This window comes from Xyrauchen texanus, chromosome 39, assembly GCF_025860055.1.
Source record: "Xyrauchen texanus isolate HMW12.3.18 chromosome 39, RBS_HiC_50CHRs, whole genome shotgun sequence".
Taxonomy (NCBI): domain Eukaryota; kingdom Metazoa; phylum Chordata; class Actinopteri; order Cypriniformes; family Catostomidae; genus Xyrauchen; species Xyrauchen texanus.
Genome location: NC_068314.1, coordinates 21,517,950 through 21,543,453, shown reverse-complemented (window position 1 = coordinate 21,543,453; position 25,504 = coordinate 21,517,950). Strand labels below are relative to the sequence as shown.

Below are 25,504 nucleotides of genomic sequence, written 5' to 3'. Positions count from 1 at the left end.
GTCATTGTTCTACTCTTGTTAGGTAACATGTCTTTTTCATTATTAAAGGAATATAGATGAATTCAATAATAGTGTACTATACCATATTCTGCACATACATTAAAATAGTATATTAACCAGTGTAAAATGTGCAACAATACCTGTTTTCAAAAGAGGTATGTGACATCACTGTGTTGCATTCACTATGTTAAATTCAGCAAGAGATGGCCAGTTGTCCTCTTGGTAATTTTTACATTTTTTATTTTTGTTTATGGATTTTGTATTTTAATCCTTTATTTTTAATGATTTTCTACACTTTAATCAAATCAGTGAGTCAAGAAAAGATGTTAAAAAAAATAACTGCTTTTGGTCAAGTCGTGTTGCATTGTAGGATGTAGCACATTTGGACAAATATAGTAGGTCATCTGGGTATTCCTTGCATTCAAAAAAAAAAAACTAGTATAAGTAATAAGGTGGCATGCTATTCCAAACATTCTCTATTATTTTGTGCTTTTTCTTGTAGTCAAAGGCACTGAGAGAAAGATGGCTGCTGGATGGTGCGCCCTCTGCAGGCCCTGAAGAAGACGAGACCAAGAAACAGCTGTGTGAGGATGAAGCCAAGACCAGAGGCCTTGAGGAGACTATTCTCAGGTAAGATTTCTAGGTTTAAGAGCTATTTATAAATATTTAAACAGTCCATCAACTCTGAGAACACCTGTTATGCTCTTGTACAATCATTTATAAAACAGAGTCACACAGAGCAATCTCCAGCAATATAGCAACCTTAAGTCATTCTTTTTCAATGAGTTGGCGATTTCGAGCAACATGAGCACACATCTTATTGGTGATGCAATTCAACCAAAGATGCAAATTCAGATTTTTTGACAACTGATTCCCGACATGCCATTGTTACCAGCAATATATCCCATTTGTGATCTGATTTCCAAAAGCTATGGACAGTTGCACAGTCCACCAATAATGAATGGGCATGTTAGCGACTAACAGTACAGCAACCTGGCAACCTAGTGATACATTTGCTGTATGAAGGGGCACAAGAGGAGTAAATAGAACAGATACCATTTAGTCTGTGTCATCAGGCCGTGTTTTTCAGTCCAGCTGTGGTAAGACAGCAAGTCTCTGATGTGGGATCCATCACTCCAGACAGTGTAGTGTGGATCCAATGGCTGAGATCTTTCTTATCTGATTTGTCTCATTGTATTCCTGATGGTGATAAAGTGGCACTGGTCTTTCTGCTGGCTGTCAGGTCAGCCTGATTCTCCATTCCCTGATTAAATCTCTGCTCTGGCTGCAAGTGTTCCTGGCGCAAGACTGGCATGTCAACCAATAAGTCATGCCAGTATGCAGTCAATGCCAGTAAGGCCTGGTGTGGAAGAAACACTCAGAAAGAGGTTTTTTAAATAATCAAAAATATGAAGAAAAAAAAAGAAATTATAGGAAAAAAAATGAGTGGGATCAGGAAATTTTGTGAGCTGGATTCAAACTCTTTGTCACCCAGAGGAGCACCATACCTCAATGCATCAACTGCTAGGCCATGGCTCCAACATGAAATCAAATTATAATTGGCACAGATCTTTTCCTTCCTTGTTCCAGCCCTTGTTCCTTGTATTGAGAAAAGGTAATGTCACCTTTTTCATCAGCCCTTCCCTTGCAGGTCATCCAGGGATGACGCTTTTTTGTCAAAGAAATCACTCTTCTTTATGATAAGAGTGAACTGCTAAACCCATTCCTACATTTAGCTCCAATTTAAGATCTGGACAGAGCACTGAGAAGAAGGGATGGGAATCATAAGGAATTCAATATTTCCAGTTCCAATGCCTCATAGTGATCCTGATTGCTTATCAGATCCATTAATGATTCTTAATTTTGAGGAAGAAATGTTTAGAAATAATAAATGCAATTTTTAGTAGTCTGTTGCCAAATCATGAGAGAGAAATCATCAGATTTCAACAGAGCAGATATAACAAATCAGAGATAAATTTTAAACAGACACTGGTCACACTCTGTGTGGTTTACTCCACTATGCATTTTAAACTCATTTAGACTTATTATCGTAAGACTTAGAAACTTGACATTTCAGGAGATTTTAAGATCAAGCTCGAATACACCACAGTGGTAAAGTGGTAAACCCCAAAACTCCAAAATTACAGAAAAATTTTGATTTTAACATTTACTCTTCCTATCCAGTCTCATGCAAAGCATGCTGGGAAAAAATACCATAAATGTACAATTCATTACCGTTTATATTATTAAATGTTAAAAGCATAATATATGAGCCTTCTAGAACTACAAATATCTGTTTTTCACTTTATCTGCTTTTTAATTTTTTTTATCACTATTGTTAAAAAACGTAACTACAAAAGGCCACATGATGACTTTAAGTTCATCAAGAGTGACCTTTCCAGAAGCAATAATGAAATGAATACACATGTATAGACATTGCACAATGTTACTCACACAAACACAAAACACCATCCCAGTAACACATGTGGCACTAAAATAATGTAATAAACATTAACTAAACTACATATAATAGAGCATAGAACACACCATTGTACATAACTGATATAAAAGAATTAGAGGAAAGCTGTCTATTTTCATAAAATATAATGAAATGTAATGGCTCACGCAGGGACTTCTGGGAATGCCCAATTATTGTTTTTCACCTAGATTTTAACAATAATTTACCATAAAAGTACATCTCTTGTTAGACATAATATCAACGTTACCATTAATTATATGGTGCTTTTACAACTAAAAATGTATTTTATTTACAATATTTTACTGTAAAATTACAAGTACATTATCGCTTTCTACTGTACGTGTTAAGTGAGCACACATCTTATTGGCTATGCAATTCAACCAAAAATTTAAATTCTGTTTTTTTGGACAACTGAAACTGAAACAGTTGCACAGTCCACCGATAACATATGAGCATTCAGCGGCAGGATCGCCTACTAACAGTACAGCAAACTGGCAACCTAGTGATACATTTGCTTTATGAAGGGGCACAAGAGGGGTAAATAGAACAGAAACCATTTAGTCTGGGTCATCAGGCATTCTTTAAAAAGTTGTTTGTTTACTTACATTATTGTTTAATTCTCTTTCATTTCTGCAAAAACACTTGTGTAAAGGAGTTCAATGGAAAGGAGGAGGCGAGAACCGGCTTGTCAATATAAATAATAGTTTAATGAAGAAATTAACCAAAAGACACAAACACACACATAGGACGGACAGCTGCCCATAAACGTTCTCTCTATGTTGCACCACCATCCGCAGTCGGACTTTATCCCTCTCGGAGGCTTGATTAGCCTGATAAGGGGCCGAGTGTGTAAAATCACGACCCGGCCCCACCCTCCGCCCTGTCACATTCCTCCCTCGTTCTCTCAGGCCAGGGAGCCTCCGGCATGACGTACACCCACCCCCCACCTTTCCCTGGCGGAGGGCGCTCCTTTATGCCCCATCTGCCGGCAGGTCATCCTCACCTTCCTGAATCTGGGAGGGGACAGGGGGAAAAAATAATGAAAAATGGGGGGGTACTCCCTGTAACAGTACAGTACCCCCCAACAATAAAAACAGTAACATTTAAAAGAGAGGGAAAAGGCCAACACGGAGCGGCAGTGGGAGTGAGACAGGAGAGAGAGAAAGAAAAAAAAAACATTTACTCGCCGGTTCTCCGATACGCTGTAGCTTGGTCCTCGGCCACTCTTCCACCCTCTAATGCAGGCCAGCCACGCCTCCCCAGGCGAATCAGTGGCAGTCCTCCAGCCCCTGGTGGACGGAACGCCCTGCCGCATTCTCGGGGAACAGAAGAGATCTCCCCTGTCCTTGGCAGCGGTTCTCCCGCTCCAAGCGGTCGGCAGTGAGCCCCTTCTCCCCTCGCGGTCGGCGGTCTCAGACCCTGGCATGTTTCAGTGGCTGGTAGGGGTCTCCTCCGCCCCTGGCAGTGGCCCTTACTGCTCCAGGTGGTTGGTTAGGAGCCCCTTCTCCCCTCGTGGTCAGCAGCCATTCCTCCGCTTCCAGGCAGATGGCCGCGTGCTGGGGTGGATGGTAGCAGCGAGAACTCCACTATGGCGTATCCCTCCCCCACCCTGTCACAACTTGTAAAATTGAATAAATAATAATAATTAAATATAAAAATAGCCGGTAAGAAATTTTACTGACTGGTTCTTTCAAGTACCAGCCACTTTGGCACCCTGGCCGCACAGTCAACATTTATAAGCTATTTTATCCTAGGCTATTTATCATTTAATCATTACACTTGCAAGCAGGGCATTTCTTAAGGCACAATGGCAAAAATCAGACAATTCAGGGTCTGAGAGTGTGAAAATGGTTGTTAAAAACAGAATTATATCTGTTTTTTGGTGAAAAACTTTACCAACAGCATTAGTGGATCTCAGGGGGAAAAATTGTCTCTCTGCCTCCCTCTCTTAACTACAGACTGGAAAGAGAGCTAGAAGAACTGGAGACAGGTGTGTCTGCAACATCCACCAAAGAAAACCTATCAGACATGGCACAGGAAATCAACACCATCATAGTAGGAAAGGTAATTTCAGATTTTGCACTTTGACACATTTCGCAGCAATCCTTCCAACATGCACACAAAAACCTCACACCAGGTTAGACAGCAAGGGATCCTGAGGCTGCTATTGAAGCCTTTAGTGCATGGCACAAAGGAGGACAGTCTCATGTCCGGCTACACAAAGGACATTTTGATCAAGGGAAGCAACGGAGCTCATCTTAACTGTACAGATTGCCTTGAGGAGCTGAAATCAGTCTTACTCAAGCAGCATGCACTAAACAATTGGGACTGACAGACTTTTGCCCTTACTGAATTTGTTATTGTGCTAAATTTGGGGCCACTTTCTGAGCAGATTCAATTGCAGCACCAAAGACTAAAGATGCTGCAACTCTAATAATTTGATTGTATTTGATTTAATAATTTAACGATTGGCTGTTTTGGTGGTGCTCAATATCCAGCTTCTCTAAAGTACATTGTGTGTCACTGTCCATTGGCTGCTGACCTCTAGTGCTTCAAGTTTCTGCAGAAGGGGTTTTGTAATCAGGACTACTGGTCAGGATATTTTCTTATAATACAATTATATTCTATAGAAATACTGCATGATTGATGATATGCTGATATCACATTTTATGTTTATGTTAATGGTTTACATTTCACGAATGGTTGGAGTTGCTGTACAGGCACAGTCAATGTCAGACACAACAATACATTTCTAGTCATAAAGATGTTATTGCATTGTTATTACACCACTGCCATACCGTTATTATTACAAAAATATAGCTTGAATCTGATAAACTTTGAATAACTTTTTTCCCCTCTCTATCTTCCAATCTCTCCCTCTCTCTCTCTCAATCTCTGTTTCTCTCACTTTACTTTTTGCAGGTTGTGACAGACTCTGTGAAAGGTACAATCCTTATCTCTGACAGCAAAAACACCTCTAATATGAGTTCCTTTTGTCTATAATTCCATGATATTTTGTCAATTTATTGCAATTTTACTACTATATGACCCATTAGGCTCATAGCAGTTTGAGAGCTCTTGAATGACAAATCTCTTTTTGTACTCCTCATATTAATTGATAATATTGTATTTGGTTGACATCTCTGGCTTGACTTCACAGTCCTGTTTTTAGCATTTCAGCAGTGGCCATCTTTATTCATACAGGCAGCAAAGATGTGTATTTCTGCTTTCAGTTCCATGCTCAGATCTGTAGAGCTTCCACTGTTATGATTTAAGCGTTCGGTGCTATTCTCAACAGCACTTAATAATTTGCATGTTCAGATATGGTAGAACCTTGCAAAAAATTGTGCAGCTATCCTGTGACATATCGACTTGGTTATTGGAAATTGTAGTCAGTCTTGTGTGTACAGTAGTACTTCCTCCTTCCCATCTTCCCTCTCTCTTGTTTCTCTCTTCCTCGTTTTTGCTTCTTATACATCTTTATCATTCTCTGTCCTTCTCTCTTCTACATAATCTCATTTCATGACCCTTATTAAAGGTCAAAGTTCACCTCAGCCCTCGTCTGGACAAATCGTGAGGTGACTTTGACATGATGAGAGCAGGTGAGTGTCGGTCCAGCCGTGACTCACACAAAGATCACACAAACTTCACACAATTTTTACCCTAAACTCGACAATCTAAATTATTTATTGTATTTACTTTACAATTCATCTTTTTTGATTTGGCATTTAAGATGTTTACTTGTTGCAATTTTTCTTGGAATTCTGAGAGATTGCTGAGAATGAAACTTAGAGGTGACCTATTGGGAGGCGGAAAAACAAAGCTAGGTTTTGCAGTTATCCCAAAAAGTAAAAAGTTGGTAAAAAACAGAGGCTCCCGTTCACATGGTAGGTGTATGTGTCTCTCTCTCTGCTAAGTTATGTACTGAGATATACAACCACATTTCTACATCATGAGTTTTGTAAATAAACTAATTGTCAACCCACAAATATTTCCCTAGGGCAGTGTGTTAAAATTATCTGTAACTAAAACTGTGCTGATTTCATCTAATTTTGTCTACTAATTCTCTGAGTTGCTGTGTGTTTCTGTGTGTGTGCGTGTGTGTGTGTGTGTGTGTGTGTGTGTGTGCGTGCGTGGGTGCGTGTGTGTGTGTGTGCGTGCGTGCATGTCTTCAATATTCACCAGATCTTCCCTCACTCATAAATCAAGTTGAAAAGCATAGTAACATCAAACAGAAATGGTTATTTTTAGAAATTCTGACCACTCATTCAGATAATATCAGGTTGCCATGGTAGCACTGCCTCTTGTACAGATTCTATGGCTTTTATTCACATTTTCATGATGGAATTTAACAATAATAAAAAAAAACATTTGAAGTAAACATTTTTGTTTTTTTTTAAATAAGATTAAAGTTACTGATTTTGATCTACAAAATCCTACATTACAGTTATTATTATTATTATTATTATTATTATACAATCCTGGCGTTCAAAAATCCTCATTAAAAAATCCGGGAAACCTGGATTTTGAAAAAAAGTATGTAAAATGAATAAGGTATTTTGCTCAGAACTATAATATATGTTGCATAATGAAGATGTCTTAAAAAATAATTCCATAAATAGTTTTCATTTATCAGTTATGTCATACATTAATACATTAAAGTCAAAGTATAAAAAAGCTATATCAATATTAAGTGTGACCACATTTGCTTTCAAAACAGCACCGATTTTCATAGGTACACCTGGACACATTTTTCTTGGTTGTTGGCAGATAGGATGTTAAAAGCTTCTTGGAGAATTCACCACAGTCCTTCTATCTATTTTGGCTGTCTTAAATGTGTGTGTATATATATATATATATATATATATATATATATTATATATATACACACATTCATATATATATAGTTCCATTTTACAATGAGGCTCCATTTGTTAACATTAGTTAACATGCAATAACAATGAACAATTGTTTTACAGCATTTATTAATCTTGGTTTATATTCATTTCAATATTTACCAATACATTTTTTTAATTCAAAAGTTTCATTTGTTAACATTAGTTAATGCACTGTTAACTAATATGAACTAACAATTAACTATTTTTATTAACTAATGTGAACTGAATCAAATGATAAAAAAATGCACAAAGCAAAGGCAAAGTCTTTTGAATGGCACTGTTTGTCTCCTATGTTGCTGCTTTGGATTTGTTGTACATTATTCCATGAACAATTTCCATTATAAACTGTTTAAGATATTTATCATACATCACACCACAACTCAAACAGCCAATTGTGGAAAGCTGTCTGTTTTTTAATGTGTCACTCATGTACGATAATCAGTGTCAATAATAATGGTGATTGTAGCTAACAGAATAGAGTTGGATTTGAAGATAGAAAGCAACTGGCCCAAGCAATCTGTGTGTGTGTGGGGGGGGGGGGAGCATTTCCATAATTAAAATAGCTTAAAACATACTAAACTATGTTTTTTGAAAATGTAAAAATGCACAAAGATTTTTTGTGAGAGTTAGGTTTTGGAGTAGGTTTAGGGGATAGAATTTATACTTCGTACAGTATAAAAATCATTATGTCTATGGAGAGTCCTCATTAGGATAGCCGCACCAACGTGTGTGTGCGTGTGTGTGTGTGCCCCAAAGACCTCTCACAACAGGGGGTCAAGGTCTGAACCTTGAGGATGAACAGAAAGGTGGCTGGCTATTGAGCAGGCATGCATGGTTTTGTTTTGTCAGATATGCCTGCTTTACGAGAAGTAAGGATCCTGGCGAATTGAATCGTGTAGCCGAGTCAGATGATCCTGGTCAACCAGGATGGGTTGCACAGTGAAAGCCATGCGTCCAAGCTTCATGTGAGGGGCACTAAGGGGACGATCGTTTTTGACGTACCAGATGGGGCTTCGCAGCGGTGGGAGCAGGTAATAACGCGTCGTGAGGCAAAAGCGCGTCCTGAGCCTTGGGTGCTGAGAAAAGACTCAAAGCAATTACCTTGCTCCGAATGGCACACTAGTGCTAGATGACCCAGGAAGTGAGGAAATCGCTCTTTTATTAACAATGGGGGAAAACAAGGAGTGGTCTTGGTACCAGCTCTGGAGCAAACGTCTGACTCCCTGGATCTTCCGTCTCAGGAGTGCTTAGGAGCCTTCCGGGTCCTAGAGGAAGTCCTGGAGATGGGGGGTGTGATCCGCCTGCAAGGTGCTCGACGCTGGGATGTTCCTGGACCATGAGGGTGGCCATCGCCTGCCCGAGTGACCTTCGTAGCTCTGGGAGTGAGGTTGGTGGCAGAGCGCAGTTCCAGGCCTGTCCAGAGGCGCTGTAGGCTTTCGAAGTCAGTGACGACATCATCCTACAGGCCTTGGAGGGGAGGGGCGTGGCTATGAGTGGCGCCCAGACCCGAGGACCGCTGTGATGCTCTCCGATGCAGCGGTGCGATCATCATCCAGCTCGCGGGGTCCGAATGAGACAATGGACTGGCCGTAAGGCGTGCCGGTCTTGCATCGGACCCGGACGGAAGCAAACAGACTCCTCGTCTGCCTCCTCCTGCATTCGTTACAGAACAATCAACCAAAAATGGCTCTAGCGGCGTTTTTCCAAGAACTTACACAGGCGGAATTATCAGTGCGGGAGTTCACCCACTTTTTCTCCTGCGTGGCCAGTTACACCGGCTGGAATGACGAGGTCCTGAAGGTAGCGTACCGGTTCGGTTTACCAAAATATCGATGGTGGGAGTTACCGGAGACCGGAGACTACATCTGGCAGGAGTATGTGGGACTCGTCGTGAAGGAATTCGCTGCCGGGGAACCACCTCTCTTGATCCCGGCTCCCGCCTCTGGGCTTTCCGCGCCAGCCACGGTCAGCGAGCCAGAGCAACGCCTGACACACTCTGCGAGCCAGAGCCAACGCCTGCCACGGTCTGCGAGCCAGAGCCAACGCCTGCCACGGTCTGCGAGCCAGAGCCTACGCCTGCCACGGTCAGCGAGCCTGAGCCCACGCCAGCCACGGTCAGCGAGCCTGAGCCCACGCCAGCCACGGTCAGCGATCCAGCGTTGCCAGTCTCATTCCAGCCTTCCACGGCTTCAATCCCAGAGCTTTCCACGGCTCTGCCCCTCGAGCCTTCCACGGCTTCAATCCCAGAGCTTTCCACGGCTCTGCCTCCTGAACCTCCCTCGGCTCCGCCTCCAGAGCCTCCCTCAGCTCCGCCTTCAGAGCCTTCTACGCCACCGCCTCCCTCAGCTCTGCCTCCAGAGCCTAGGAGCCTTCCAGGGCTCCGCCTCTCGAGCCTTCCAGGGCTCCGCCTCCCGAGCCATCCAGGGCTCCTCCTCTCGAGCCTTCCAGGGCTCCGCCTCTCGAGCCTTCCAGGGCTCCGCCTCCCGAGCCATCCAGGGCTCCTCCTCTCGAGCCATCCAGGGCTCCGCCTCTCGAGCCTCCCAGGGCCAGCGGCAGTAGCCTCGAGCCGTCCCAGAGCCAGCGCCAGTAGCCTCGACCGTTCCAGAGCCAGCGCCTCTAGCCATGACCGTCCAAGAGCCAGCGCATTTTGAGCCGCCTCCCAGCGCATTTCCACTTCCCGAGCCTTCCAGGGCTCCGCCTCTCGAGCCTCCCAGGGCTCCGCCTCTCAAGGCCTCCCTGTGGCCACTCATATACCTTTCACACTTCTGTATATTCAAATTCACTGTTTTGTAATCTGTCACATGACACTATAACCATTGCCATTTAACATTACTAATGTCAAACCTGGGGTGATGTGTCTTCATATGAATGTTCACAAGCGAGAATTAGATTGGAGAACCTGCAGTATAGGTTTTCAAAGATTTTTCAGTGAATACCTTAAACTTCAGTCTGTTCCTCATACAATGCTATATATGGTTTCAGAAGAAAAGCATGAGTGATGTAGGCCTACTAATTTTATGGTACTTTTTTATCTTTTTGAAGCTAGAGAAACTGTGATCAGTGTGTACTTGTCAATATTTTGCTAAATATTTCTTTTGTGTTCCACACATGGTTTGGAATGACATACGGGTGAGTAAATGATGACAGAATTTTAATTTTTTGGTGAACTATTCCTTTAACAAACTAACACTGGCTTCTATTCTACCAACAAATTACAACTTAGTGTGAAAATCTGAATCTACTCTTTTCAGTTATAAAATACACTGGTAACTTCTCGTAAAGGAAAAAGTTCACCCTCTAGCATGGCTTTGGATGCAGCATTACCTAAAACTGTAGTTTGGCCACAACGCACATGAAATTGAGCTTATAAGACATAAATGTCTAGCTGCAAACTATCACTTGGTCGCCCTGCAACTCAGTAGGCTGCTAGTTTTGAGCATGTTGTTGTGAAGCATGTTGCTGCTGTCTTAGCAATAAGCCTTTCGTATATCATGATTTCATGTCAAATTTGCATTGAATTAGCCACTGATTATTTTCACATACAAATGAGCATTGCAACAAACATGCAGTAGACTCTTCATTGTCACCAAAGGTATGCTGCAGGTTCTCCACTACCGGTAAAGAGCTGCAAACTTCTGGCGAACATTTACAGTGAATCACATGCTAATTTGCAAGTAAAGTAATGACTGGCAAATTTGCGGTTAGTTTGCCAGAACTCTAGATATTCTGAAAGCGAATTCACAGTTATTATGTGCTGTTACACAATTAATCTAATGTTGCACATATTTTGATTATTTAAGATAAGATGATTTAAACCTTGTAATGCTTGTGTCACTATACCTGTAATGCTGCTAGCAGCTAATGCTAACAACAGTGGGCACTGTGCTTTCTTTCTGCTCTGTTTGCTCAGCTAACCACACTTCCCCAGTGTTTGATCCCTTTTCAGTCAAGTAGGTACTTCTAGCAAGTGAAGTGCACTTGACAAACAAACCTCAAAGACTTTGCAGTGCTAATAGTATTCACTAAATATACACATTATGCTTTTCATGCTTTTTGAATTTTACTAGCCATCTTTGTTGACTTTAGTCACAGTATTATAAACCTTCTCTTGCAAAAGCGGTTTATTTTTGGCAAACTTTCAGTTAACGTATTACAAACTTACAGCAATGTTCGCAAGATGTTTTCCACAGAGGATTGCCCTAACACTATATTTTTGTAAGAGCCTGTTTACAACTTAAGATGCGTATATGGGGTGATATGATCACAGGTCAGCACAGGTGTCAACAGGGTCCAAAACTTTTTGTGACAAAACCTTTTTGTTACAAAAACTACATATAGAAGTAGCCAAAACCCCTTGTAACCACATCGCATTAGAGGTGTAAATGCTAATTCGTACTGAAAGCTTCCCGGACAGAAGTGAAGCACTTCACCTATCAATTAACCACTGCGCTAAACCAAGAGTTTTAAAATTAGCTGGTTACGAATGGCTTTCAAAAGGGCAAAGAAGCACAAAGAAGCCCAAACATCTAAAGCAAGGTTAACAAAGGTACTCCACTTAAATAAAAGAGAATGTCATATTTGTGAAACATTGTGCCAAATTGTATCACACTTTCTTTGTCTTTTTAAGATTTTTTTGTACTTTATAATTATTTGAAACTGATCTTACTACCAAGTGTAAATGGCTTTGTGTTTCACCTGACCACTTGTGATTAGATTACTTGGTGTAAACTTGGGTCTATATTTTCAGAATATCATCAGGCATTTACTCTTTTTACATGTAAATCTCTGTAAAAGGAAATGTCAGCAGGTATGGAGCTTAGTGCTGTTTTCTTCCCTAAAAAATGGTATTACAATAATTTGGATTAAAATTGCTCCAAGTGGTGTCATGATAATCATGAAATGAAGGGCAGTCAGACACATTTTGGGTCCAGAAATACTTTACGCAACTATGTAAATGCAGACAAGAATGCTTGGCCAATGCATTGCAAGCAAGAGGTCCAATTGTACGTACAATTGTAAGATGAAGTGTGTAACGTTTCCTGTGTTAAAATGCTTTCTCCTACCCCAGCGTAATATTCAGTTTGAGACATAACAGAGTTGAGACACAACAACATTGACTCGACCAATGGCGTAAGTTGGAGGCGGGACTATCTGTTTGTTGAACTGCAGCTGTTTTGCAATTGCGTTTGGTGGTGTTGATGGCGCAGAGTTTACAAACTTCTTCATTACCGTGCAGGGTAGTAAACAAACGTCAGTTCTCAAGAGGCTGAGAGTTATGTTCAAATGTCAGTGCCAGTAAACCAGATGTTAATTTTCAGGTTTATCTAATTTGCTTAGTAACTTTTTCTTAATATTGCCCCACCATGATGGTAGTTGACCTGAAAGAGACACTTGACTGCAAACAATTTATGCTAATGACCACTATATTGCCACTTGCGGCAATGCTAATAATTCAACGTGCACTTGCGTTGTTTTATAAATTGTAATATGACATATTTTGGTATGCAACCACGTGTAACACATAGCTAGAAGTGTCATCGTTCACATACTTGCTTAGAGTATGCATCAGGCTTTTGATTGACCATGTATTGTCTCTCTTTGTCTTTTCTTTATCTAGTGGTGCATGAGGTGCGCACTGTGGATGGGGCAGTAACCAATGGTGTTCACCAGCTCAACTCTACAGAGGTGGATGAGCTCCTCCAAAAAGCTGATGAGGTGACAATATGTGAGAGCAGTAAGACCATAACTCGCCTGGAGAGTAGTAAAGCTGAGGAAACTGAGATGGTGGAGAAGGTGGAAAAAGAGGTAGTCCCAACTGCAGCTGGCTCCACTTCCATAAAGGAGATTACCGGTGTGGAAGCGAAACTTGCAGCCCCTCAGACAGAAATGGGTGGGGCCAGTGCAGAGAACCCGGAAACGGTGGTTTTCATGGGCTACCAGAATGTGGAGGAGGAGGATGAGGCAAAGAAGGTTTTGGGGCTCGAGAGCGTGACCGTAAAGGCAGAGGTGGTGGTCATCGAGGATGGAGATGCAAAAAACACAGCCACTGACATCAAGGAGGAGCAGGCGCCACCTAATGGCAGCCCAGCTGAGCCACCAAAGGCTGAAGAGGTAGCAGGCGAGTCTGGGCAGTCAGAGGGTGGCACTACTGAGGTGAAGAGCAAGGAGAAACAACCCTGGAAATGCTGCATTATTATGTGAGCCCCACCACACCCTTCCAAACATGGACTTGACGATGAAATGAAACAAACAGAGAGAACAATAGCAAGGCAGAGAAGAATAAACTTTCAATATCTTTTGATAGAAAGCTGTTGTTTCCTTATTGATTTTTACCCATTTTATATTTACCGTATTACTTTTAAACCTTTACCCATGATCCTCTATAACCTCATTTCAGTTTCATGTATTTTTTTTTCTGGATTGGATCTATTGTGGCTGATATGAATCATGTCACATTAGTGGCACTGTTGCCACAATCCTCTGAGAAAAGTCTAAAATTTAAAGACCATTTTTCTTTACACTTTAATCGAACTGAAGCAGTCACTGTCTGACAAGCCCCTTTATTCAGCATTCACTTTACATAAAATTAGTTTTTTTTCTTTTCATATGGAGGACTCGAAATCTCTATATAACTATATAATGTATATGAACCTTTTATTTTTGAAAAAAATATGTAATTTATTTTGAGTTAACTTGTTAAAAACCCAGAATTTTTGTAAAAGCATGATATGTTGCGTGCTCTACACAAGTAGTGTCACTTTCTCAAGAAAAGAAAAAATTGAAGATTAATCCCAACATTATGCATTGTGCTCTATTTATTACTCATTAAACTATTTGTTCTGGTTTCCTAAGATAGGAATACAATTTGTGGTATTTTCAGAGCACATTTGGCATTTGCTTAGAAATGATAGAATCGTTTAAACGAGTGCAGTCATCATACAGGTGGTTTAATGTGTATCCTTATGATTGGTGATAAGGTTGTATAAGGAATGTTTGACAAATTCCTGTTTACTTCTAATGTGGACATGAGAATGGTTCTATGAGTGCTTTCTTTTACCAAAATGCCCCCATTCTTTTTTCGACTATACATCACATCCCTCCCTCCCTCACACACACACACACACACACACACACACATGTTTGTGTGGCTATCCGTATGAGGACTCTCTCCATAGACATAATTATTTTTATACTGTATGAACTATAGAATCTATATCCTTAATCCTAACCCTCACAAAAAAACTTTCTGCAATTTTACATATTCAAAAAAACATAGATTAATATGTTTGTTTTTTTAAGCGATTTGAATTATGGGGATACTTGAAATGTCCTCATAAACCACATTTATAGCATAATACCTTGTAATCACCAGTTTGTAACCTAAACAAACGTCCTCGTAGTTTTCTCATGATTATACAAGAATTTCCATCTCTAAACTCATTATCTCACAAATATTTACAGTATTTAAACAGTTCTGCACATGATGAGACATTTGAGGTGTTTAAGTATCAAGTTGGCTGTGTCCAGGATGGGATTTAGATCGTATGCCAGTCCACACTGCCATCAGCCCTTCTCTTAAACAGGGTGACTGACAGCTCATTCCTAACAAATGACATCATTGAATCGCTCCAGCCATTCCTATACAGGATCCTTCATGCGTGTAAACAAGTTTCAGAATAAGCAAAGCTCTCTCACTTCCTACACACAATCAAAACAGGTCCTGAGACAGAATGGACAGGAAAAACAATATCCTTCCTTGGGTTGTTTCAGCATCAATTAAATGGCTGGAAGTGTGGCGGGGTACTGGAAACATAAAATTGCTTATTAGAGTTTCATTATCTTTTTCCTTTTCAGATACCCATTATAAAATATTAAGATTTTCTACTGGTGAAAACTGAAAAATTTGTAATACATTTTTAAGTAGCTACGATGTAAAATGCTTCAGTATTAACACAAAACGAATGCTTGTTTTTGCACAAAAGATGACTGACTGCATTTTGGTTTAATGTGGTGCTAATTCATGTTCATGTTCTATTTTTATTTGTTTTCCATCACAAATGGAAATGCAAATAATTTTTGTTATACATTACGTTGGAGAGTGTTAATGAATTTTATTCCCTTGTAAGTACCTTACTTATAAATTACTTACGTAATGAATTTTGTTTAGAGATGACAAAATGTTGTAGCTAAACAAAATTTTTGGGGAATTAATTTATGTAGTGCTTATTTCACTGTTACTACTAGCTGGCCCAAAGGTGTTCTAGATGGAGTGTGTTTGTGTTCAAGTGTGTCTGCGTGGTTGCATTCATGATCTATGTCTGTTTTACTGCCCTAATAATGAACATTAGCTATATGGAGATTGGTGTGTGTGTGTGTGTGTGTGTGTGTGTGTGTGTGTGTGTGTGTGTGTGTGTGTGTGTGTGTGTGTGTGTGTGTGTGTGTGTGTGTGTGTGTGTGCGTGTTTTTGTGATTTACAAGGACAATTTTGTAAGTTACAAATGAGTAATTACAAGGGTATTATGCTATAAATGTGATTTATGAGGACATTTCTAGTGTCCCCATAATTCAAATCGCTTAAAAATCATACTAAACAATGTTTTATTGAAAATGTAAAAATGCAGAAGGTTTTCTGTGAGGGTTAGGTTTAGGGGTTGTGTTAGGTTTAGAGGATAGAATCTATAGTTTGTACAGTATAAAAGTCATTATGTCTATGGAAAGTCCTCATAATGATAGGTAGACCAACATGTGTGTGTGTGTGTGCGCGCGCGCATGCGCGCACTATGGCTGTAACCCCTGACTTGAGGAGCCTAAAGATCCTGCTGTTGGTAAACTCTTTTTTTGTCTTTTCATGTTCACACACATGCACACACACACACACAGAGAGAGAGAGAGCAAGAGAGAGAGTGCACAGCAGTTTCTGTGAAGTTGGCTTATGTAGCTCCACTGGTAGAACATGGCACTAGCAATGCCAAGGTAATTGGTTCAAATCCGAGGGAACATACAAACTGATAAAATGCACACAATGAATACACTCTATATTTTTTGAATTTCCCACAATGCTCAATTGTAAGTTTCATGGTTTCACTTTTTCTGCACACCTTACCATCAGTACTATACATTTCAGATCTAACGCATTCTTCATCTGTGAATGCCTTGTCATCCAGCCATGGGCCTGGCATATTTCTTTGTACAGATGCATGCTTTTATAGGTACATAAATAACATATATACATAAACATTTCCTTGTTAGATAATGTATCTGCTCTTGAACCCCTAACAACTGATGACAAGCTACTGTAATGATAACATTCAAAGGCATGATAGCAGAGTAAATGTAGGAACATCTGACCTGGTTCTAATGAGCAATGAGCTATAATGGGCAGTCCAGACAGGGTCAATCTCTACCTGTCCTAGCAGCCCTATATTATTGATTTTCCTTATGATGTGTGTGTGCTCTTACTGCCACTGCTGTCTGTATGTTGTGAAGGTCTGCTTTCTTACCAACCTGACAGAGCTATAGAACTAGTTGGAACGAGATATTAAAATGTGACGTGCTTCATGGAAACTATTGCCTCTGTCTCTTCTTCTTTGTAACAGGAATGTACCATGTGCTTGGATCACAATTCTGAAATCTTGACATGTAAACATGTACAATAAAAACTTTATTTAGCTGTGTGAAACCATGTCCTAAACAAACTTGTCTGCAACAAGTCCGACAGGACGGTTTGACGGTCACTTGGATTCTACATCTTCACTGATGTGCTGGGTAGCCCTGTCCACAGTGAAATGTTATTGGTCCGAAATCCTGCTACACATGAGTGCCTACAGTATTAAAGATCAAATATGTTCTGATGTGATTGTGTTGTGTGCACACCATTTGCACCTTTGTGTGGGAGACAAATGTCAGAAAAAATGATCACTGAAATATTGTTACATTGTGCCTTTTTAGGACATGTTGTGAATTCATGACTTTTCAAATATATGGCCAGAAATATACCCAACACAGGGATGCAGGTACAAATGCTTGGCTGACATGTTGCAGGCGTGCAGTCCAGTTGTCTGTGTATTAGTCCACTAACTTGCTATAAACATGTTTGTAATATCTAATTTGCCTTGAGAGTAGTTGTCCTGAAAGAGAAAACTGAACACAGAGGCCGAAAATATCCCATTAATTTATTTCCTTTAAAGGTATACACAGACATTTTTTTTAGCATATAACCTTTGACATTGATCACTAGGGGCACAGATGCAGCATCATTCAAACACAATAGTTTTCAGTTACCAGTGTCATTGTAAAAATTCACAGTCATTGCCATTGTCGTTGTCATTATTCAAAGTTAGCTATAATAGTTTTAATACATGAGTGAGATTTTCCAATAACAGGGCGGTTACTGAGATTAAGCAAGTAGTATTTGGTTGGTCATATCAGGGCCAGCCTTAGCAATTTGGGGGGCCTAAGCAGATCCCCATCTCCACAGACACTAAGCATTACATCCAACCTACTACTATACTCACTGGCACACATTGCTACTGATATTACTGAAGACTAATATGTATTCAACCACAAAATTGTAATGCCAGTTTGCATGTTAATTCCATTTAAAACATCCAACATAAATAAAAATTGTGCAAACAAACAAGTCAATTTATTCAACAGAATAAAGTTTGCAAAAAACTTTATTCAAAACTATGAACTGCTGCCTGCTTCTGGTAGAAACACTTTAATGGCAGCCACCATCGTTTTTACCAGTTGATCACTGACGCAGGGGATAAGTTAATTTTGCATTGTTTTCCCCAGATAGTTTGTGTGATTTTCTCCCCTTTCAACATGTCTGATGTGCTCTCTTAGCATAGGGTCAAACTTAGCTATGAGCTCAACCTCTTTTTTTTTTTTTTAAATCATTGTTGGGCTTCATTAGTTTGTCTTCAGTACACCGGAAAGCCAGGTTTCTCTCTGCAAGAGAGATAAGGTCCAGTTCTTTAGTCAGTTGTTTGGCCCTTTTTCATATGGAGTTCCAGCTCCTTCCTTGACACTACAGATCGCATGTGATCTGGGCTATTTTCATGCGATTTTAAAACTGCTCCAATATTAATCCAGTCACACTGTCCCTCTGTGACTAGCTTTGAATTCTTCTGGGAAAACAACTTGCAGCAAAAACAGAAAACAGCATCACTTTCCATGGAGTAAACAACCCAGGTATGCCTTATTTTTCCCCGATTAATGAGCTACCTAAACATGTAATGTAAACTAAAGCTTCTCCCGTCTTGTCTGTTTGGAAATGAAAAGCTGGTATCTATCTGATTTGGTCCTCTAATAAATAAATCATTCCTTTCCCTGTTGGACAAGACTGCTGGCCAGTCAGCTTGATCTACTGGAGGAGCTGAAAGGGTAGCAGAATAAGTAGATCCCTCTTTGAGCATTTAATTTATCAATACCTCTTTAAATGCTACAGCAATAATAACAAACATGCTATTGAACACACTCAATTGATTTTAAAAAGTAAAAGATTTATGAATACACCATGAACCTTAAATAATGTTTGTTGCCTTCAGGTTAAAGAAATTACTCAGTTAAGCAGTTGCCGAAATAAAAATAACTACTGTAATAAAGTATAATAAAGCACAGTAATACAAAAATAAATAATGATAATAATATAATAAATAAATAATTACAATTGCAGAGTGGTTTTCTATTTTTATTTTCAGTAGGCCTGCCTGTTGTTGGATTAATGACTCAACTCATGACTAAGCATTTTATGAAATCCCTATGGAAGAAATTAATGGGAAAATCACTTCCGGAACCTTGTCAACCAAGTAGGTATAACTGCAGCCTGGAGATCTCCAAATGGGAGTGGAATCTCCAAAAGAGGGCAGGGTAACTACATAAGGGGGTGTGATTACTCCAGAAGGGGGTTGGGCCAACTCCAAAAACACTTCCACACACAGTTAGTGTTACGGAAATGGTTAGGTTTGGGGCTCTGTAAATCTTTGTGTGCGGTTTGGAGCTCCTGTGCCTTTTTGGAGATTGACCTGCATCTACATCCTTCTCAAGACAGAAGAAAATTGGGCGGGCACTGATCCACGCTAATGCGCCCCTTGTGGTAACACTGAGAATGCAACACATGCTTGGTTTGGGTTAACACAATGTGTGAAATCAAGCTTCAAGTATTTGCATGTACAAATATGTTTCAGGCCTAAGATGATGTCCAAATAGAATTGCCTGTGTACTTGAAACATTTGTGGAGGAAAGAATGGAGAGGAGAGAGTTTGGTTGAATTATTTTAGGTACAAACTGGAGACAGACCTAGTAGTGAGACCTGAGGAACACCACTGCTGCCATTTAAAACTAACCTGAGAGACACTGCTGTATTGTCACTGCCATTATAAATGACTAAATGAGCAGGCTACAGAGCAACTATGGGGTGGATTATGGGATATTAGAGGGGCACGCTCAGCTTTTGTCCTGAGATTGCTGATGGTAGCAGCATTCCTGACTGGTATCCCTACCATCAGCACACTAACACACCTGCACATTCATGCACTAAAACTTTGGCTTGAAAAAAGCCAAGATTCACCCCACACAAACTCTTTGGCTTTTACCACTTAAGCTGATACCTCTTGGACCACATGTTCTGGCCTTGTATTGTAATTAACACACATACAGCCACAGAGGTGGAGCTTAAACAGAGCAACTGAGCCTAAAACGCAAGTTTTATGGGTGGTAGGTCAGGACTTAATGTCAGGACTGGCAGATACAGGCGTCAGGCTGTCACCTGCTGCAATGCTGATGGGGTTTGCTGGTCCCGGATTTCACTGTACCTTTCATTGCTTTTAGATACAATTGAATTCTCTCCTTCCATTAGGGTCCTAAGGATGAGGTGAGTCCCTTCAAGAAGATCTGAATGGACCAAAAATTCTGCCACAGTCATATCCACAGCTGAAACCTCCAAAAGCCAAAGGAAAAAACAGGGTGAGTTTCCTCACTCAGAGAGAGTTTGAGATTGAGAAACGGCGACAGAGCCACAACAGGTTTTTGAACCTTCATAGCAAAGAGAATCTAGGTACAGCACAAGACAAGGGGACTAAATTTGAGACACAACCAGAAGTTCAAATCACATCTTTAAGGATAAGCCCCAGAGTGAGTCCAACAAATGATTTACAGCAAAGTAATGTCTCTGTGGTGGACACATGGACTGCAGAGAAACCTGTACTAATAGATGAAGATGAGTCAGAGGAAGTTCTTTCACCTTGCTGCCCCCATCGGCATCCATCCTTTGGACTCAAGATGGCGCCGAGTATGGCTGCTGCGTTGCGAGCTCCGTTACAACACTGCGGTTTATTGTTTGTTTTGTTTACAGTTCTTTGTTTTTTTGTCTTGGATGTTGTCTGCCTTATTGTTTACGACAGACAAACACTTTTGGACATTAGTTCTACAATCACACATCGAAAACCGGACTTCAAATTCCTTAATGCCGACCCGCTGTTTACAAACACGCCGGCGGAGCCCTTTGTCTGTGCTGCTCGGCCGCGAAACGCAGAAGGAAAAGAGGAAAACGAGCCGGCGTTCTCATCAGAGTAAGGCGTCGTGCAAATCGACCCCGCTACCCAGTATACTACTGGCAAATGTTCAGTCTCTGGACAACAAACTCCTGCGAGCTGAGAGCGCGGATCTCTTTCCAACGAGAGACGAGGGACTGCTGCGTTATGTGCCTTACAGAAACCTGGCTGTCTCACGGAGATTCCAGACTCGGCCATCGAAATCACGGGCTTTTCCGTGCACCGAGCGGACAGAGCGAAAGACCTCTCTGGTAAAAGCAGAGGTGGTGGTGTATGTTTTATGATCAACAAATCATGGTGTGATCAGAGGAACGTACATTTCATCAAGTCTTTTTGCTCTCCTGATCTGGAATATCTCATGCTTCTGTGTCGACCATTCTGGCTGCCGAGGGAATTCACAGCGGTTATCATCACAGCTGTGTACATCCCCCGCAAGCCGACACAGACCGGGCACTCAGGGAACTGTATGGGTGTATAAGTGAGCAGGAAACCGCGCACCCTGAGGCTGCGTTCATTGTTGCCGGGGACTTTAACAAAGCCAACTTCAAAACAATCGCCCCAAAATACCACCAACACATAAAGTTCAACACACGAGGGGACCGGGTTTTGGATCATTGTTACTCTCCCTTCCGGAAGGCTACAAATCCCTCCCCGCCCCCATTTGGCAAATCGGACCATTCTTCCGTTCTGCTTCTGCCCGCTTACAGGCAGAAACTGAAACAGGAAGCACCCACCCTCAGAACGATCCAGTGCTGGTCGGACCAATCAGACTCTGCGCTACAAGACTGTTTTGATCACGCGGACTGGGAGATGTTCCGGTCCGCCTCTGATGACGACATCGAGGTTTACGCTGACAGCGTAACGTGTTTCATCAGGAAGTGCGTAGAGGACGTTGTTCCGACCAAAACTATACGGATATACCCCAACCAGAAACCATGGGTTAACGGCGATGTTCGCGCGGCACTCACTGCGCGGACCTCCGCTTTAATTCTCCTAACACGGAGGAGCGTAAACAAGCCAGTTATGCCCTCCGTAACACTATCAGTGCAGCTAAACGCCAGTACAGGCACAAACTTGAAAGTCAGTTCAACACCACTGACTCCAGAAGTATGTGGCAGGGAATTAACACAATCACGGACTACAAGCGGAATAAAGTCTCCGCCATGAACACCGCTGCATCTCTCCCGGACGAACTTAATACATTTTATGCTCGTTTTGAGGACAGTAACACCGCCCTCACGGAGAGTGCACTCGCGACTGACGCTACAGAGGTTGATTCACTCTCCGTCTCTGTTGTGGATGTAACCCGATCATTCCGACGGGTGAACATCCGTAAAGCCGCGGGTCCAGACGGCATTCCAGGCCGCGTCATCAGAGCGTGCGCGAATCAACTGGCTGGTGTTTTTACGGACATTTTCAATCTGTCCCTCTCCCTGTCTGTAGTCCCCACATGCTTCAAAACATCAACCATTGTGCCTGTACCGAAGCAAGCTATAATCACATGCTTAAATGACTGGCGTCCTGTTGCTCTGACCCCCATCATCAGCAAATGCTTCGAGAGGTTAATCAGAGATCACATCTGCTCTGTTCTGCCCCCTCTTTGGACCCATTGCAGTTTGCCTACCGCAACAACCGCTCCACTGATGATGCCATTGCATCTACAATACACACTGCTCTCTCCCACCTGGAAAAAAGGAACACATATGTGAGAATGCTGTTTGTAGACTACAGCTCAGCATTCAACACCATAGTGCCCTCCAAGCTTGATGAGAAACTCCGGGCTCTGGGCTTAAACAGCTCGCTGTGCAGCTGGATCCTGGATTTCCTGTCAGGCAGACGTCAGGTGGTTAGAATGGGCAGCAACACCTCCTCATCACTGACCCTCAACACTGGAGCCCCGCAGGGCTGTGTTCTCAGCCCACTCCTGTATTCCCTGTACACACATGACTGTGTGGCAACACATAGCTCCAATGCCATCATTAAGTTTGCTGACGATACGACGGTGGTAGGTCTGATCACTGACAATGATGAAAGAGCCTACAGAGAGGAGGTGCACACTCTGACACGCTGGTGTCAGGAGCACAACCTCTCCCTCAACGTCAGTAAAACCAAGGAGCTTGTTGTGGACTTCAGGAAGAAAGACGGAGAACACAGCCCCATCACCATCAATGGAGCACCGGTGGAGAGAGTCAGCAGCTTCAAGTTCCTCGGTGTCCACATTACTGAGGAACTCACATGGTCCGGTCCACACTGAGGCCGTTGTGAAGAAGGCTCACCAGCGCCTCTTCTTCCTGAGACGGCTGAGGAAGTTTGGAATGAACCACCACATCCTCACACGGTTCTACACCAGCACTGTAGAGAGCATCCTGACTGGCTGCATCACCGCCTGGTACGGCAATAGCACCGCGCACAACTGCAAAGCCCTGCAAAGGGTGGTGCGAACTGCCAGGAACATCATCGGAGGTGAGCTTCCCTCCCTCCAGGACATATACACCAGGCGGTGTGTGAAAAAAGCTCGGAGGATCATCAGAGACTCCAGTCACCCAAGTCATGGGCTGTTCTCACTGCTACCATCAGGCAGGCGGTATCGCAGCATCAGGACCCGCACCAGCCGACTACATGATAGCTTTTTCCCCAAGCAATCAGACTGTTGAACTCTTGATCTATCAGGATCAATAATTAGCACTGCACTTTATTCAGCTATAATCTCACACTGGACTGTCAACATATTCTCCTCAATACAACTGCTATATATATATATATATATATACACATATATATTTCATATACTCCCACTTATTGTATTGTATTGTATATTCTGTTCCATATTCTGCATTGTATATAATTATTGTGTTGTGTAAGTATGTGTACATCTGATTTGTAAATTGTTTTGTGTAAGTATGTGTACATTTGATATGTAAATTGTTTTGTGTAAGTATGTTGTTTATTGTAATTGGTATATGTCTCGTCACTGTCATGACTGCTATGTTGCTCGGAACTGCACACAAGAATTTCACCTACTGTTGCACTTGTGTACATGGTAGTGTGACAATAAAGTGATTTGATTTTGATTTGATTTGACATCCAGATGAATCTATGCTTCACAGAAAATACAATGAGAGCAGCTGTTTTGGAAACCAAGATGTAAAAGTCCATATTAATGTAAATCTTGAGGAAAATTCCATTCTAAAGTAAGGTTTTAAAAAGAAAATGTTTTTGAGACAAAACCCAGCTCTCTAAGAACAAAGAAATTGCCATCCTGGATTGCGGAAAATGGCACCAGCATGTCAGGGAGAGACAGAATATCCTCTCCAAATATTCCATCTCCACTGGAACCCACAAAAACTTGTTATATTCCTATGTGGAGGTCAGTTGGTGTCTCCAAATGCAGAATGCCACAGACAGTATCTGCCAGGAAATCGAACAAGACCTCAGGTGAGAACAGGAGCTCCAGGAGCTGAGAGAGTCAAGTAGCCAGTCTTTCATAGAACCCATCTCAGCACCCATGACTCCAGTCGAATCCAGGCCCCTAACAACCAGTAGTGAGGAAACGCTATCCTCACCACAAAGTATGCAGAAGTATATGATGGACGTAGATTCTGTTCTTCCAGAAGAAAAGAAGACAGATTATAGTCATCCTAACTCCTGGAATCTGGACACTTCCCAAATATCCATGGCAGGTATAACTATTCTGTCTATTTGGGGGTGGGGTGTGGAGGGGGGGAGGGGTTGCTGCACACAGTTCTTATTGTCCCTCTAGTTGTCTTTTGCCAGGAAACTGTCTTTCATTCTTTATAGTATATTGGGCAAATGCTTTTCATAACTCTCCTGTTCATAGATTAATAATTAACTTTTGTGTTAAATGTTTACGAATATCAGCAGTACCAAGGAATGAGAAAGATTTGCCAACTTAATTAGTTTCTGAACTTTGTCCATGGCATGGCATTCTGCTTTACTGAAGATTGATTTAATCATTTACCATATGGATGTAAAACACATTTAAAGTAAAAGATTGCTTTTAAGCAATCAAATCATGCATGTTATGCCTTGTTTTCTGATATAATTATATCTGTTGATCCAATATCAGTGTCCTGTACATATGTAACGGAAGCCAGATTGTAGGTAGCTGTGCAGTGTGTAACCTCACTCCCCTGGTCTCAAGAGGTGCACTAGCGACTGATGCTAGAGACTGTAGCCTTTAGCCTCCTCGTTCGCATGCCCGCCTCCCATGCCGGAGACCCCAGTTCAAATCCTGCTCGGAGCAGGTTGAGCAGGACCAGTAACAGTGCTGCTGTGACCCGGATGGGAGTGAGGTTTAGGGGGGTGAGTGTAATGGTAGCCAGCTTGTAGATAGCTGTGCAGTGTGTAAACCTCACTCCCCTGGCCTCAAGAGGCGCAATAGCGACTGATGCTAGCCTTTAGCCTCCTCTTTAGTGCACCCGCCTCCCATGCCTGATACCCCGGTTCAAATCCCACTCGGAGCGGGTTGAGCAGGACCAGTAACACATACAAACTGAGAATTCATGTCAGGCTCATGTCACAATACACTTATCAGTGCAATAGACAAATAG

General features: G+C 41.7%; 1 protein-coding gene across 1 annotated transcript in view; it reads left to right on the top strand.

The window, feature by feature from the left end:
* The window catches only part of LOC127632475 (paralemmin-1-like), a 44,380-nt gene extending 27,334 nt beyond the window's left edge, over positions 1-17,046 (top strand). Inside the window, exons 4-7 of the mRNA XM_052111065.1 lie at positions 503-630; positions 4,438-4,543; positions 5,402-5,423; positions 12,995-17,046. Coding sequence (XP_051967025.1) covers positions 503-630; positions 4,438-4,543; positions 5,402-5,423; positions 12,995-13,578 — 840 coding nt within the window. The 3' untranslated portion in view covers positions 13,579-17,046. The remainder of the gene's footprint in view (positions 1-502; positions 631-4,437; positions 4,544-5,401; positions 5,424-12,994) is intronic.
* The last annotated feature ends 8,458 nt before the right edge of the window (positions 17,047-25,504 follow it).